The sequence below is a fragment of the Pteronotus mesoamericanus genome, unplaced genomic scaffold (genome assembly GCF_021234165.1).
Source record: "Pteronotus mesoamericanus isolate MK-2021 breed Mesoamerican mustached bat unplaced genomic scaffold, CSHL_Meso_final contig_221, whole genome shotgun sequence".
Lineage (NCBI taxonomy): Eukaryota > Metazoa > Chordata > Mammalia > Chiroptera > Mormoopidae > Pteronotus > Pteronotus mesoamericanus.
Window position 1 is genome coordinate 8,560,061 of NW_026555092.1, and position 16,526 is coordinate 8,576,586.

Sequence of the window (16,526 nt, forward strand, 5' to 3'; positions counted from 1 at the left end):
CTGGCTGGGCATCAGAATGCCCATGAGGCAGTGTGGTCACTGGCTAGAGAATGAGCTCAGGGATCAGAGTGGCTGGGTTTAAACACTGACTGTTGCTTACCAGCTGTGTCACTTTGGATAAATGACTGAGTCTCCCCCAGCTTTAGTGGTTCCATCTATATAAGATGATGGTAATAGAATTTACTTTTTTTGATTGTTAGGAAGAGTAACAAGAAAATATGTCAATTCTGCCTAGAAGAGAAGCTGGAAAGCAAGCCAGGGCCTTGTCTGTCTTGTTCATTGCTGTAACCTCAGTGTCTAAAACAGTGTCTGGAGCATAGTAGAGGCTCAGTTAATATTTCTTGACATAGAATGAAATCTGTAAACCTGGAAACAACTTAGAAATGCTAGTTCATATCAGCAACTTGGTTTTCCTACCTAGCCTTCTCTGCTGGTTCCTCCAACTCTAAATGTGGAGGTGCCCAGCACCCAGTCTTCAACCCTCATCCCTGTCTACGTCTACAGTCACTCGCTGGTGACTTTATCCATTGTCAAGACTTGACACACCATCCCAACACCAGTGATTCCACACTTACTATCTTCAGCCCATAACGCTCAGCTGTCTCCTTGACACCTCCACTTGAATGTCTAGCAGGCATCTCCAATTTAACGTGTCCAAAACCAAAATGTTGAAATCTGCCCTCAAAGCTTCTCCTCCTGCTGTCATCCCTATCGTAAGGGCAGCTCTCTCCTTCTACTTGCTCAGGCCAGAAAGTGGGGGGTCCTCTTTGGTTCTTCTCTTTCACTCACATCTCACATCCAATCTACCAGCACGTCCTGTTGGTCCTACCCACTAAATAGACTGGAATCCAGCCACTTCTCACGTTCCCCACTGCTGCCGCCCTGATTGAACCGCCAGCATCTCTCACCTAGATTATCTTGGTGGCATTGGACCTGGTCTCTCTGACAGCCTTAACTTCCTAGTCTATGCTCCACATAGTATCCAAAGGGATTTCCCCCAGCACTGTGTTATATTCCTCCAGTGGCGTCCCATCTCATTCCGATTAGAAGCTGGCCCGTATCATGTCCGTTAAGGCTAATACAGTGTCTGACATGCCTCCCCTGTCCCATCTCTGACTTTATCTCCGACCAGTGTCCCCTTTCCTTGCTTTAAACCACACCGCCCCCCTTGCTTCTCTCCAATATTCAGGTGTGCTCCCACCTCAGGACCTTTGCACTTGCTGATCCCTTTGCTTTCTACCTAACCTCCGTCAGGTTATCAAAAGCCCTTCTCAGTGAGACCTTCTCTAAGTGACCTAAAGTCCAATTTAAAACTAGAATCAATCCTTTTCCTGCATTCCCTTCCCTGCCTTGTTTTACTCTCTGACACTTAGGTGGTATGCCATAGATTTTGCTGGTTTATTTATACGTTTCCTCCCAACAGATATCCTCCCAGAGAGCAGGGATTACTTTCTGTCTTTTTCACTGTTGTATCTCCAATTTTTGGCATATAGTAGGTGCTTAATAAAGTTAAAGAATTAATTCAGGTGCTTGGGTACCAATGATTTAGAACTGGTATGTGAGTGGAGCCCAGACATCTGTGTTTTAAAAAGGCAACCCAAGGGGTGAGAAGCGCTTCCTCAGAATGTCAGCAGGAAAGAAGTCATCATGCAAAGTTCAGCCCTCTTCTCTCACCAAAGCCAAAGGTGGGAGGAGTTACCCCAGGCCCCAGGTGGGAGGGGCAGAGGAAGCAGGAGAATTCAGGTATTGGACAGCCAGCACAGGGCTCTCGCTGCAGCTCTGGTCTGTCTGGGCCTGCCCAGTCGGATTCCAGGGCCTTCTGAGCAGGAACTGCTGAGTCAGTGGAACCTGGGCTTAGGGCAGGGTGTGGCCCCCAGCCCCATGAAATCGAAGGTGCACTCACCTCCTCCTGGCGACTGAGGCTGGGAGGCTGGGTGGTCCTGCCTTTCCCCCGACTAACTTAGTGGTGAAGTTACAGCAATGGTTAAGTTCAAGAGTTGATCAAAGCCTTTGAAATGCCCAATCCATTAAAAACATTTCTAACACATGAAATTGAGCTTTGGGGAGAGAACTAGAATCTAGCTCTGACAGGAGAGCCGACAGGCATAATTTGGCGGGGCCACCATGACATTGGTGTAAAGGAAGATTCAGCAATGTCTGCACGCCTCTTTCCCGCGGCCTAGGATTTACCAAAGCTGGGTCGCCTGGGCGCACCTGCGAGGAAAACAATGCAGATTCCTGTCATTGCCCAGGTGTTAGGTTCAGAAATTTGGATTTTAATGGACTTATGTTTGCAAGTTTGAGAAATACTGTCTAGCCCAGTAGCCTGTGGAGTCATGAATCATGCAAGGCAGCAAGGCCTTGGCATCGGGCCCTCCCTCATTTCTAATCTGTTTAGAAACCGCAAAACCCGATTCCAACATGTTAAACTCCAAGTATGTCTATAAATCCCAGTAGACTATTGTGCTTGTCAAATGCACCTTGGAGAATTAATATTCTGTTGCTTCAAAAAATGCTTTGAGCACCTTTGTGACTGAGCCGTTACCGATGGCCTGCCCTGTCTGGATTATTCTGATGTGCAGAGGTTGCTGGGAGGTGGCCCCCGGGGACGGCAGGAGCTGGGGGCTTCCCTGGGCTTGGTGGAAAGACCCGCTTGTCGGGTTCCAGAGTGACAAATTTGGACCCACGTATGCTGGCATTTCATGCTCTTCATTACTGTACTAGCCCCCCCTCACCCCACACCAAGTTTACAGTTCATGGTCACACACATTTACACAGCAAAGAAACCCTACGCCTCTTCCAAAAAAACACTGCTTCATGCGTTCCTCCTCCAACCGCCCTCTTCGGCCCTACCAGTTCTCTCTCGAGGACAGCTCTAACTGGGTAGCCTCTGTTCAAAATCCTTCAAGAGTCATCACATCAGGCTGATGCACCCTGGTGTGACGTTCAGGGCTGCTATAACCCGGACACAACTACCCTGTGGAAGGCAGAATAGTACGGTAGCCCAACGTTGTCCCCAGTCTAATCCTTGGAGCTTGTCAATGTGCCACAGGGATTTTACAGATGTGATGAAGGACTTTTGAGATTTTCCTGGACTGTGTGGATGGGCCCCATCTAATGCCACAAGGCCTCAAAAGCGGAAAGCCTTTCCTGGCTGTGGTTAAGAGAAAGATGTGATGATGGAAGAAAGGTCAGATGTGACATTGCTGGCTTTGAGGATGAAGGCTGGCCACGAGCCAAGAAATGAGAGCAGCCTCTAGGAACTGGAAAAGGCAAGGAAGGGGATTCTGCCCTAGAACTGCCGGGAAGAAATGGAGCCCTACATCTTGATTTGGACCCTGTGATACCCATGTGGAACCTCTGTAAGGTAATATATTTGTATTTTTTTAAAGACACTAGAGCTGTGACAACTTACAACAGCAATAGAGAACAAGAAGTACGTTTCCCATGGAAGCTTCCTCCAACTAGCCAGTCAGTCTCTGGCTAGTCGTCCTCCAGATCCCATGCGTCTTCCTCCCCCTACAGCTCTGCTCACGCTGTTGCCAGTCAGGATACTCAGGGTATCTCCCCCCCCCCCCCCGCCAGAGCTACGAGCAACTGTCTTTCACTCTACACGGCTCTCAGTATTGGCCACCTGCTTTCAGCGTTCACCCTTTTGCCTGCCCATCCTGTGGGCTCCCCTCTAGACCATAAGCTTCTTACAGGTAGGGTCTGTGACTTATTTTCCTCTGGACTCCACAACCAGGAGCGGTCCGTGGGGGTTTGCAAAATGGGCCCGGGGCATCCTTTTGCAGAAGCCCTGGTTCTTAGTCCCTAGCTCAGGATCACCTGGGGATCTCTACAAAACCTCCAATTCTACCAAATCACTGTGGAAGAAGGGAAGACAGCTATGTATGAATTATTGGGGGAAGATTTCCAAGATTCAGAAAGTGAAAAAAGCAGGGAGTTGAAAATAAGTGGAATATGTTGTCATTTGTGTGAAAAGGGGGAAAAACAAATATTTATATAATTAAAAAAATTGACTATCACCCTGGCTCAGTTGATTAGAGCATCGTCCCGATATGCCAAGACTGCAAGTTTGACCCTGGTCAGGGCACAAACAAGAAGCAACCAATGAATGCATCAATCAGTGGAAAAACATATCAATGTTTCTCTTTCTAAGATAAATAAATTTAAAAATTGACTATCTTTGGAATGCTATAAAAAAATAAGAGAATATAACCCCTTGCAACTTTCTGAATTCTGTACCATATACACATAATACCTGTTCACACATGTAAAATTTAAAAAATTCAAAATACTGATTCTAGTGTATCTCCAGAAAGGATCCAGGATGCCCCAAGTGGGGCACAGGATTTCTTTCTAAAGCATTGCCTGCCAGCTCATTCCAAGTCAGGAACTGAATGTCAGGAAGAGGGCAGAGCCAAGAAGCAAAGGATATTTGGAAACGTAAACTGAAAACATACTTAACCAGAAAAATAAACAGAAAGCTCTTTAAGGGATTGGAAAGCCCGGGCAACCCACTGATTCAGTCCCATGTCTGCATTTTACGGACCAGGAAAGAGAGGCAGAGTAACTTGCCCAAAGCTACACAGCCAATCAAGAGGCACAGGCCAGTGCCCCAGGAGTGTCTGACAGTGAAAATGACATTGACTTCCAGCCCCACCCACCCCCATGCAGGGACCCTGCTGACTCACAGGGCAGGACAGGAATATAGAGAACAAAACACCATCTTTAATCAACCCACCTGCACAGAAACCAGGGGAACAGTCCCTGCTGTGCAAGGCCCCAGTGAGAACTTGGTCGCCTTGCAAAAACCGTCTTATAAAAACAAAAGGCTTTCAAAGCACCAGTGGCTAAACCCCTTGAGTAGAAGGGGGTTTGGGGAGTGGATGTGAGATGACAGCTGGCTGCAGGTGGGAGAAGGCGGGGCTGGAGAAGTGGTAGGGCAGCAGCCAGGCCTGAAGAAGACTGCATCCATCGGTTAACTGGGCTGACCACATTAGACCTCGGTGCCTTGGTGACCAGAAGAGCTCCTGGGGCTGGTTCCTTGGCACAGAGCTGCAGTTGGGATGGTGGGGTGGGGTCTTAGCTCAGGATATTTTGGCCTTAGACAGCAGGGACCACTAGACTGGAGGGTGGAGAGCGTGGAACAAAGTAGCCACTATGGACAGGCTCGGGTGTGCAACCCGTCTGCGCTCCCTCCCGTTCCCTGATGCCTCCTGCCCTCCTTCTTTCCCCAGGGCCACCCCTATTTCACAGACTGGGGGGGCTGAGGCCTGATCCTCTCGCCCTTGGACTCACCAGCCAGGGCACAGGATGCAGGGTGCTCAGGGATGTCTGTGGAAGGAGGTGGAAAGAATGAGCTCTCATCTCTCCTTGCTCTCAAGGAAGCGTGTGGGCCCTCCTGACCCCTCGCCATGCCCCACGCCTGCATTCTGCATCTTCAGAACTCCCGGACACTGGAGCAGTCATAAACACTAGTGATCTGCGAGCACTGGTGACCAGCTGTGCTGACCAGCGCTTTTCCACTTTTAAACCATAGGTCTTCCAAATGGCGAGGTGGATGGAGCCGTCAGGCGTTGGTGGGGTTGCTGAAGGGGTAGGATATCATGGGTGTAGCAGCTTCAGGGACCTGGAAGGGGGTGTGGTGACTCAGTTGTGGACCCCCTTTCCTGGAGCTAAAAATGTGTGCCAAGGGTGGAGAGAAGCCAAGTCTAGCAAGGCTTCCCTGAGGGTGGGGCTGAATTCAGGGCTCTGGGCTCTGTATGTCTGGTTCCCAACAAGAGAACGGGTGTATTGCTTTAAGAGAGGCATTGGCAAGCGGTGGCAGTGATGGATCAATGTGGTGTAGGTCACATGGATTCTAGAATGTCCAAGCTAGAAAGGGGCTTGAAAATGGAATTCAGAGACCAGACACTGGGTTTTGGAGGCTGTAACTACAGAAAGTACACTGCGTTCAAGGCCTGCCTCCACCAAAAGCCTAGCTGTGTGGTCTCGAAGCAAATCACTTCACATCTCTGGGCCTCAGTTTCCTTATCTGCAAAATGGGAATTATAAAGATTATAATCCTAGCCTAACCCAGGGAACTGATACTCAAATGAGAGAGAAGGCTAGAAAGAGCTCCATCTGCTAAGGGATAATTTTAATTATTTGAGGTGGGGAAACTGAGGACCAAAGAGGGCAAGGGTCTTGCCAGTCGTCACACAGAGAGTCAGTGTTGAAGCTGCGATTAGAACCCAGGACTCCTGCTCCTAGTTCACAGTAACCTTCCTCAGAGCTGGTGAATGGGCGTGGTGAGATGGGATGAGTCTGTCCATCTTGCCTTTACTCTGGACAGTGGACAGATGCTGCGTGATGGCTGAAAGGGAGAGGCTGGAGAAGGGAGGGAGGCCCCAGCGCAAGCCAAGGCTGAGATAAAAAAAATACAAACCTCGAGATTCCCCTCCCTTGTCCCACCCCGCCCCACCCCTGAAGTCCAGGCTGTGAAGGGCCAAGTCCAGGCCAGCGGCAGACCCAGATCGAGCCCCGCAAGCTGCAGTCGGTCCGCGAGCCGCCAGGGGGCGCGCTTGCCATCTTGGCCCGAGCTCGTGGCAGTGGCTGTCAGTCTAGCCACAAAGCACGCGGCGCCGGGGTGGGCGCGGGGCAGAAGCTACCCCGACCTGCAGGAAACAAAGGCAGGTTAGGAAAGTGGACCCCTAAAACAAGGGAGCAGATTGTCCCAGCTGCTCTTCCCATTCCCCCTCCCGTTTGTTCCCAGACACTAACGCCCAGGTCCCCCACCCCACCCTGCTCGGCGCCATGACCCACGTGTACAAAGGCTGCAGTTGTAAATGTGACGTCTTCTGGGGCGCCTGGTATCCATAGGAATCAAAACCACCGATGAAGTCAACTGCACAAGGGGAGGTGGCACATAGTTAGGAATAGGCCTGTTGCGGGCGAGTTATACGCGGCTGGGCTTTGAAAGGGAAGAATCTGGGGGCACATCACGTTAGGGGCCTTAGGGGCGGGGCCCTGCTGCCCGAGGGATGGGCCTAGGCGGGCGGGGAAACAGAGGATCTCCTCCAGTTCCCAGCCTAAGTTCCAGGAGTGTAGAGAACCTGGGGGGCGGGAGGAGGGAGGGCGGGGCATTATTAAGGGAGATGCCTCTTGGGGGCAGGGCTTGAGCCACTTAAGGGAAGGAGATAGAGGAGTGGAAACGCTGGGAATGGGCAGTGTCTCACAAGGGCCATCCTCGTGAAGGCCCTGCAAGGGGCAGGGATTAAGAGACAGGTAGGGGGCGGTACTGGGGCCATGAACTGGTCTCCTGGACGACTGGGTCTCAGCCCAAAAGGGGCTGGCTATGCAAATCCTCACCCACCCCTGCCTCCTCTTCCTCTCTCTTTGAGGGCCGACCAAGGACTCCCACTGAGGCCGCTCGGGCCCCTGTCCAGGGTGCTGAAGGCGCGCGGAGGCCCGCGGCCAGGTTTTACCGCTTCCCTAAGGGACGCCGCACACTCACAGCTGTCCTCCTCCTCCAGGAACACTTTGCTCACGTAGCAGGCGAACACAAAGCCGAACAGCTGAGGGAGGAAGGGAACGAGGAGAGGGAAGCTCTTCCTGCACCCTCTGCCTGGCCCTGCCTAGCCGGACTGGAGGGTGTGCTAAGATGAAGGCAAACCCGTAATGAATTCAGGTTAATGACTGGGCCTCAAAAGTCAAACATAACCTCGTTCCAATCTCCGTTCTGGGAGTGTGACTTTGGACAAGGAATTCTTTTACCTCTTGGAGCCTCAGTTTCCCCAGTTGGATCTGGGCACTACTTTACTGGCTTGTTAGGAGTAAAGAGAATCATGTGGCTTTGTATGTGTGAAGTGCCTGGGCAGGGCTGGTCCTTCTAGAAATGAACTATGACTAACTGGAAGCCATTCTTATTGTATTTTTACAACTTTTGATTGATACTGTCATTCCTCTTTTTTTAAAAAAATAATACACAATAAGCATATTTTATTTCTTTTAGTTGATTTTAGAAACAGAAACATCAATTTGCTGTTCCACTTATTTATGCCTTCAGTGGTTGGTTGATTCTTGTATGTGCCCTGACTAGGGATTGAACCCACAACCTCAGCATATTGGGAAACACTCTAACCAACTGAGCTACCCAGCCAGGGCCTGTCATTCCTTTTTTTGACTAAGGAAACAAGCTTGGAGATGGCAAGGTCGCACAGTGGGTATATGGTTTGATGCCTCACCCTATTCATTAAATCTGCATATTCTCTGAATGGGGACAGCGGCATGGGTGGAGGGAGGAGGTACAGGACACAGAAACAGAGTCAGGCAGAAGCACAGGCAGGCTGGAAGACCTAGGTTTGGCCCTTCTTAACTGGGCTAAACAAAGGGGTTTGCAGACTCCACTTTTGGGAGTGTTGTGAGGTGGGGGGACAGGAAGACTCACAGCCAGGAAGATCTGCAGGGCGCTGCTGAGGGCTTCAATGTAGGGATAGTCAAGCAGGCAGCCAGTGACAGAGATGACATGGTGGTCCTCCAGGGCCAGGCGGGAATTCAGTACAGGTGTCACCAGGCAGCCTGGCCCGTTCTCCATCCACCAGGAGCGGTGCAGGGATGTGTTGAAGGTCATGATGAAGTCCCGGTCCTGGGGCAGAGGCCTAGAACGCTGAGCTAGGGTTGGGGAATCCTCCCCAGGTCCCAGGAGACTGTATATAAAGCCTACTTAATATCTGGACTCCCCTGGCTTGATTTGTGGAGGGCATGGTAGTTGGGGGCGGGGGGGAGCCTGTATCTGCAGATCTACATCTGGCCAGTAGGTGGCGCCCGGTGACCACGCAGGCCTCACTCTTCTACCAACGATGGAAGGGGCTGGTACGCGCAGGAACCCAGAATTTCAGGGCTGGAAAGGACGTTAACAGTGACCAGGTACAATTCTCCAGCCACTGCTGAAATTTTCAATACAGGTCCCTTCACAGCCCGTTCAGTCTCGCTATGTGTGATCCTGGGCAAACTTCTTCCCTCTCTGGTCCTCAGCCTCCCCATTTGAAATGAAGATGCTATCCATGGGGAGCACCCATGCGTTCATCAACCCACCCACTCACACCAGCCGCTAACAAATATTCACTGGATGCTGACACGTGTCAAGCACTGAGATGTGTGATCCTGTTGATCCCCTCCACAACCTAAGGAACTTGGAGTTGTTCTTATTTGCATTTACTAGATGGGGAACTGAAGCTCAGAGAGGGTAAAACACTTGCCCAAGATCACACAGCTAGAAGTATGAGAGCTAGAATTTGAATCTAGAGGGTCAAACTTCAAAGCCAAATGCTGTCATTCATATCCGTTGCCTTCTTTATATCTAAAAATGAAATTTGTGCCCTCTGGGCTTGCTCATCTCGAAGCTAAATACTCCTACTTTCTTCGCTATTTCTCCACATGACATGGTCTGTTCAATTTTTCCTGAACGAACTCTACCTAATCTCCTTCTCTTCTGAAAAATAGCGATTAGCACTGGATCAAATTTTTGTGATCTAAACAGTACAAAGTGCATGGGATTTTCACTTCCCTTGCACTGAACATGCATGGGGCTTTCGGGTAGCTTTCTGGGCACCACACACTGCTGGTTTCTGCTGAGCCTGTCATCAAGTGGGACCCCAGCCCATCTTCACACAGACTGATCCTCACCCTTATCTGCTCCATCATCATTTGTGTCTGAGAAGTGCAGAAGGGGCCAGAAACAGAACTGTGGAGTGGGGGATGGGACACAGATCATCTGGGTGTGTAAAAGGAGGTTTCTTCAAGAGATGATACGCCCAGACCCACACCACCCTGGGAGCCCTTAGGGTGGGGGACGGGAAAGGTCAGGCTCTGCCCTCTGGCGCTGCCAGGCCTGAGGCTTACCTGGGACAGCTGCCCAACCTCCAGGTAGAAGCAGATGATAAATGCATTCCAGCCAACCCAAAGCACCAGCCAGGCTGCATACTGGGGAAAACAGAGGTGGCGTCAGGGTGGGGCCTGGGGGAGTGTGTGTGGGGTATGTCCGTGGAAACAGAGCTAATGGACTGAGAAGACATTTGCAGGGGAAGTTACAACAATATGTCACTTATAGAGCACTGAGGGTAGTTTACAAATCATTTTTATACCTATCCAGTCTTTACAACAGCCCTGCGGGGAATGTCTTCTCTTCAGAGATGACTAATTTAAGGCCTAGAAAGGGTCTTTTTTCCAAAATCACACAGCTAGAAAGAGGTAGGGCTGGCATGCAGACCAAGTCCTTGGGTAGCTAATACTATCTGTTCAGCAAAGAGCTGGAGGAAAACTGGCTATTTCCACCCAAGCACTGTGCCTACAATTCCAGTGGCCGCCACCTGGCAGCCACTGGTCTACACTGGTGCCTGGGGCTTCCTGAGGACTGGAGGGAAGGACTCTCATATCTCGCTCAGACAGAGAAAACTCTGGAAGGGCCCTGTTCGCCAGGCTTCTGAGCGCTGAACCCGTGGGAGGTGCGGAGAAGCCCTAGAAGGGGTGCCAGTGGTTCCTGGTGGCAGCAGGACACTATGTGTCACTGTTATTGTAGGTTTTGAGCATTTCTGTAGTAAATATGAAAAGGTTTTTTCTTCAAGAAAGGTGTGTGAATGGGTCACTGAGGGAGAGCAGGGGACAAAGCTGAGCTGAAAATAGGAGTTTGACAGAGACCATCAAGGACCAGGACTTAGAAAAGGAAGCAGGAGGAAGGAGCCAGGGACACAATCCACTTGTGGGATGGGTGTACCAGTACGGTACTCACCTCAAAGCCACTCTCAACCATATTTTTTTTTTTAATCCTCATCCGAGGATATGTTTATTGATTTTAGAGAGAGTGGAAGAGAGAGAGAAACATCCACATGACAGAAAAACATGGATTAGTTGCCTCCCTTATGTGCCCCAACCAGGGGTCAAACCTGCAAACTTTCTGGTGTACAGGATGATGCTCCAACCGACTAAGCCACCTGGGCTAGAACATATTCTTCTTCTTCCTTTTTTTTTTTTTTTTTAAAAAGATTTTATTTATCTTGTTTAGACAGAAAGGGAGGGAGAAAGCGGGCGAGAAACATCGATGCGTGAGAGTAACATCGATCAGCTGCCTCTCGCACACCCCCACATGGGGACCTGGCCTTCAATCCAGGCACGTGCCCTGACCAGGAATCAAATCAGTGACCTTTTGGTTTGCAGTCTGGCGCTCAACAACTGAGCCACACCAGCCAGGGCTAGACCATAATCTTGATGAACACCAAGGGACAAAGCCAAGCTTTCCTGAAACAACCTAAGAAACTAAACAAGACAAGGCTCCCTCCTCCCACTGGCTTTCTGACGCAGTTGGGGGATGTGGCAGGAGCCTTCACTCTGGATCTGAGGCTCTAGTCCTGGCTCTGCCACTGATTAGTTGTGTGACCTTAGGAAGTGTCGTAATCTTTCTGAGACTCATTTCCTCATCTAGAAAGTGGAGATGGTATGATATACCTTGTAGAGCTGTTGTAAAGATCCAATAAAGCATGTGAGACTCTTAGCAGAGTGCGTGACCCATGGTAGGCACTCACTAAATAATATATCATGTTAATGTTTGGATTTTTTCCCTAGGAAATTCTTCAGGAAAAATATCAACCTTGTCTCTGCCGAACAACGAAGCATTGGCATTTGGGTACTCCTACTAACTAGGCTGGAGGCAAAACAGAGTAGGGGTCCTGGTGCCCAGGGTGGGGGGCAGTTCCGGCTGGAAGAGTGGGGCAGATGGGTAGGGGTGAGGAGAGGGGTTGGCTAGGGAGGGAGCCAAGCGAGCCATACCAGAATGAGGTACCGGGAGCGGTACTGCACCGTGCCAAAGATGCCCAGGATGACGGCCATGATGTGCAGGAAGTTGGCTAGGATAGGAGCCCATTGGTAGCCCAGGAAGTCAAAGATCTGCCGCTCCAGTGCAGCCACCTGTGGGAAAGAGCAGACTGAGGCCACAGTCACTCACTAAAAGGGAAGGGCAGTGACTCCTCCTTGACCTTGTGGAGAAGGTGATACCAGTTATTGTGGTAATGAGGCACCATGGCCTGATTATGCACAAATCTTAGAGCCATCCCAGCCCACACAACCAAAGGGATGCTGGGAGGTGACGCAAGTCCGTGGGGTGGGGGTGGGACTGAGCCCGGATCATGACTCTGGGGTGGGCTGAAGGGAGGCGAGAGACAGGGTTCAGAACACCTACCTCCCTGCCAAGAGGCCCTTCCCACTGGCACCTTCCTTATATGGAGTTCTCAGGTGGTGGAGTCAGGATCCAGAGTCCACCCCCAGCCCTGCCCAAGGGCTAAGCCCTGGCTCTGGGGGCCCTAGGGAAGCTGCTGGGTCTGAGTCATGTCTTCCAAGGCCCCCTCTCTGGAGGCTGTCTTGGCTTACGGGATCTATGGGCCACAGAGATTTTTTTTTTTCACTCTCCCTCCCCAAGACTGCTGTAGTAGACTGCAAAATTGTCCTTGAATTCTTTTTCCTGTTTCCATGTTCTTTGACAGAGCCCAATCACGCTAATGCTATACCTGGTCACGTGATTTGCTTTATCCAATGGGAGCTAAGCACACTCCAAGCAAGTGAAGGCTTGAAAAATGCTGTGCACTTGTGCAAATGCTTGTGAGCTTGCTCACTTGCTACCCTTGTAAAACAGAGCTGACCTGCTGGATTATGAAAGGCTACATGGAGGGGCACTGAGGCACCCTATGTGGCAACCAGGCAACTACCACAGTGAGGCCATACTAGCTCATTCAGATGCTAGCCAACCCACCAGTTGATCACACGCAGAGCCCAGACCAGAAGAATCTCCCGGCTGACCCACACAATCATGAGCTGAATAAAATGGTTCTTTTAATACATTTTGGAGTCATTTGTTATGAAGCAAAAGCTAACTGATACATGATACTATCAACACTCCCTTTCTAGCAGCCCCTAGTTCAATCTTTCAGCTGATACACTTAGGAACAAAGGTGCCAAAGGCACCTATTGATCTTAACTGACCAATATCCCTTCTTCTGGTGACAGAACCCACGTCTTTGTTTTGGGAGCTGCCTCCCACATACTCAGTCCATGTGGCTTGGGTGGGGCTGAGCTCACTTCTAACTTCCACAATGGGCTTGTGACTGAAGCCTAACCAAATAATCCACACACAGTGATCTGTTCAGGGATGGGCATGCACTGTGTGCCCTGCTCCTGAGAGTCACCGAAGCTAAGGGACAGAGAGAGTGAGGAAGGAAGATGAACAAGCAGGGAGAGTGTTCCTGGGGACATTATTAAGGAGCAAGCCATGCCTAAAACTAATTGTCCCTCTCTGTACTTGTGATTTCTGTCACTTGCCACCAAAAGTCTTGAGTAAAATAGAAGGGGAGAGAAAAGGGTCTGGGTGGAGGGAGAGGAGGGAGATTCTGACCAAGTAAAAAGATCCCAGAAGCTTCTTTCCTGGCAGGGAGGCAGGAGGAGGTGGAGCTGATGCTACCACACAGATGGCAAGGCTGGGCAGAAACCCAGGAAGCTGCGGGCTCAACCCTGGCACCCACCCACATGGCGCCAGCATGTCTCTGGTTGGTGATTCTCATCCCAGGGCCCTGCAGATTGTAAAGAGCATTCCAAGTTCATTTCTCACTGGATACTCCTTGGCAGAGGGAGAGCTGAGATCATTATCTCATTTTGGAGAAAGAGACCATGAGGCTCAGAGAGGGGAAGTGACTTGCCCAAGGTCACACAGCAGGCTGGTGGCAGAGCCAGGCAACCATTCTGCCTTTCTCTGCCACCTGTCTCATCTTGGCACCAATACACAACCTTTCCCAGGTGGCAGTGGCCTGGGACTTAAGGGCTGTAGTTTTGGTTGAGAGTCTGACATTGACCATGGGTGACCTGGGGTGGGCCCCCTTCCTGCGGGGTCCTCTATACATAAAGGTCGCTGGACTATATGGCTTCTAAGGGCCCTTCTGGTTTTGACTCCAATGGCCTGCCGACCTTGGGGGGGAAACCCCAGGCTGCCCCCTCCAGTGCCCCCTTCCTTTTCCTTTCTACCCTGACTCTGCTAGACCTTAGGGAGCCTGCTGGTTTGAGGTCCAGCTTGATGCTCTTTCAGCATGGCTGGCACATGATTCTGGCAAGGAGGCTGCCATCAGAGGGTGAAGGGCTGTGACAGAGTTGCCCAGGCTCAGTGTAGCTGGGGAGATACTCTGCCGGGATATGGCTACTGATAAAACACAACATCACCCCCACTCCCGCCCCGGCCCTTGCTCCGCACTCCTCTGTGCTCTCAGGGACCTCCCTGATGGAATGAGCAGCATGAAATAGTTACCAAAAAAAAAAGAAAAAGAAAAAAAAAAAAAAGGCAGTAGCTTTGGAGTCACTAAAACTCAGGTTCAAATTGTAACTCTGCTGTGTGATTTAGGGCAAATTACATTCCCTCTCTGGGCCTATTTCTTCAAGAGTAAATAGGGACGATAATGCCTCCCCTGAGAAGTTGTCAAGCTATGGAGACATCACATAAACAGACAATTAGACTTAATAAATGGTGCTAATTAGTAGAAGACCTAATAGTCAAAGCTTCTTAGTTTGGTATCGAAGGTTTATTAGGATCAGTTTAATCCCTTATTCCAGTTCAGCTCCTGCCCCCAAGTGGTTGAAATAACAGTTGAAGTCCCATCTTCATTTCCCTTTTCCTATATCCAAATCCTCCTTGGTCTTCAAAATACAGCACAACCCCCCACTTTTCTAGGAAGGCGTCTTGACTGGCCCAATCTGCTTCCACTGAATATGGAACAACAGCTGTTCTTGTCACTCTTAGCCATCCCTCCATCTCCACACACAATACCCTCACTCATTCATCTACGCCCCAAGCACATCCATTTATCCATCCTCCCGACATCTGACATGCCCTCATCCGTCCAGGATCCATCCATTATTTAGTCACAGAACGTTTAGTCTGAATCAGGCCCTATGCTAGCACTGGGATGCAGATGTGACGCAGTTGTGCTCCTCGCCCTTTGGCAACTCAGAGTCTGGCAGGGGAGTTGGATGGAAAATCGGACAGTTACACACCAGTGTAGTCAGCGTTGTAACCCAGGCCTGAGTGATGTCGCCTCTCCCTCCAATGGTAAGTGCAGAGATAGATTTAATGTTAATATATATAAACATATATATGGTATACAGTATATTTAAAATTGAGATTCACTGTCTTATAAATAATCAAATTTTCCAAAACTCCTTGTGCTGTAGTGATGTGCAGCTAATGGACAAATACAGATGAGAACAACAAAATAGGAGGAATAACTTCCCCATCTCATTGCACCTGAGGGCTCTGGTGACTGTTTGTCATAACTGGCGTTGGTGAGTCTTTTGTACTTTGATGACAGGAACTGTGTGGAGACAACAGAAACCTTTGCCAAAATTTCAAGTGCACGTGCGCTGAGGGACAAAATCAATTTGAGGGACATTTTTACCTGGTCAGCCTATAAGCCAAGTCAAGCTGGCTTCTTGAGTCTGTCCCCTAAGTGGGCCGGTACAGGGGCTTCTGGGGGCTGCCGATGCAGCCTCCTCCTCTCCCAGCTTCTGGGAGGGGGGCTGGCCACCTCTGTTGAGTGCCCTTTTCAGAATACGAATCTGGCTTTGTCATCAAGGCAGCCCAGAGAGTTTGGGGTGATCCCTACAAGCCTCAGAGTCTCCCAAGTCCCCAGCCATACCATACCCCAGACAAGCAGGCTGGGTCCCCAGAACACAGTCCCAGAGTGACAGATGGGAACAAGATCCTCTCTGGGTCTCACCCACGGAGTAAGTCCTGCATGCCTGCCACACAGTCCTCTCCTCGCTGCATGTCCACAAGGCCTTGTGCTGCCCCCTCTGACTCAGCTGCCCTGCCCCTTTTCTGCAAGTCCCCCCACAGCGCTAAGTCCTTCCCTGCTGTGGCATCCCCCAACCCCTTACATGTTGCACCTAAGGGTGCTGCTTTTTCTGTAGTCTTCTCAAGTGACTCTGTTTCTCTTCTCTCACCTCCCGTTCCCCAAGCTCAAAGATGACGTTGGTGTCCTCTGGGGTCCCCAAGCTGCTTGTGGAACTGTACAGCCCGGTGGCCTTTGCCACCCTCTCCCACTGCTGGCCTCCTCATCCACGGGCCTCCCTTCTTTGAAAGCGAGTTTCATCCACGCATCACTCTGGTCCACTCTGACATCTGCAGCCCCTCCATCTGGCACCCCAACCTCTCAGTCTCTCAAACTCCTCCCCCATGACCTTTCCCTCCATTCCGTCTCATCTTATCATCACCCCTTGGATTGTGTCATCAACTGTAACTGCCTCGCCTCCAAAGTCACCAATTCAATAGCCCCACTCAAGCCACCCAGGTAGCTTCCCAACATCCTTCACAATGATGAGCCCCGCCTGGTGCATCAGGTCCCGGCCCCACCCCTTTGCTCTACCCCATTCCCAGGTTCTTCACGTCCCAGCTCTTAACCTGCTGGGATCCCACAATCCCTCATTCCAACATCTACTTTGTCGGCAACCCAAAC

General features: G+C 50.5%; 1 protein-coding gene across 1 annotated transcript in view; it reads right to left on the minus strand.

Moving 5' to 3' along the window:
* Positions 1-6,498: 6,498 nt before the first annotated feature.
* The window catches only part of NKAIN1 (sodium/potassium transporting ATPase interacting 1), a 39,914-nt gene continuing 29,886 nt past the window's right edge, over positions 6,499-16,526 (minus strand). The window contains exons 2-7 of the mRNA XM_054571518.1: positions 11,809-11,946; positions 9,889-9,969; positions 8,435-8,632; positions 7,502-7,562; positions 6,811-6,892; positions 6,499-6,662 (exon numbers count right to left, since the gene is read on the minus strand). Coding sequence (XP_054427493.1) covers positions 6,653-6,662; positions 6,811-6,892; positions 7,502-7,562; positions 8,435-8,632; positions 9,889-9,969; positions 11,809-11,946 — 570 coding nt within the window. The 3' untranslated portion in view covers positions 6,499-6,652. The remainder of the gene's footprint in view (positions 6,663-6,810; positions 6,893-7,501; positions 7,563-8,434; positions 8,633-9,888; positions 9,970-11,808; positions 11,947-16,526) is intronic.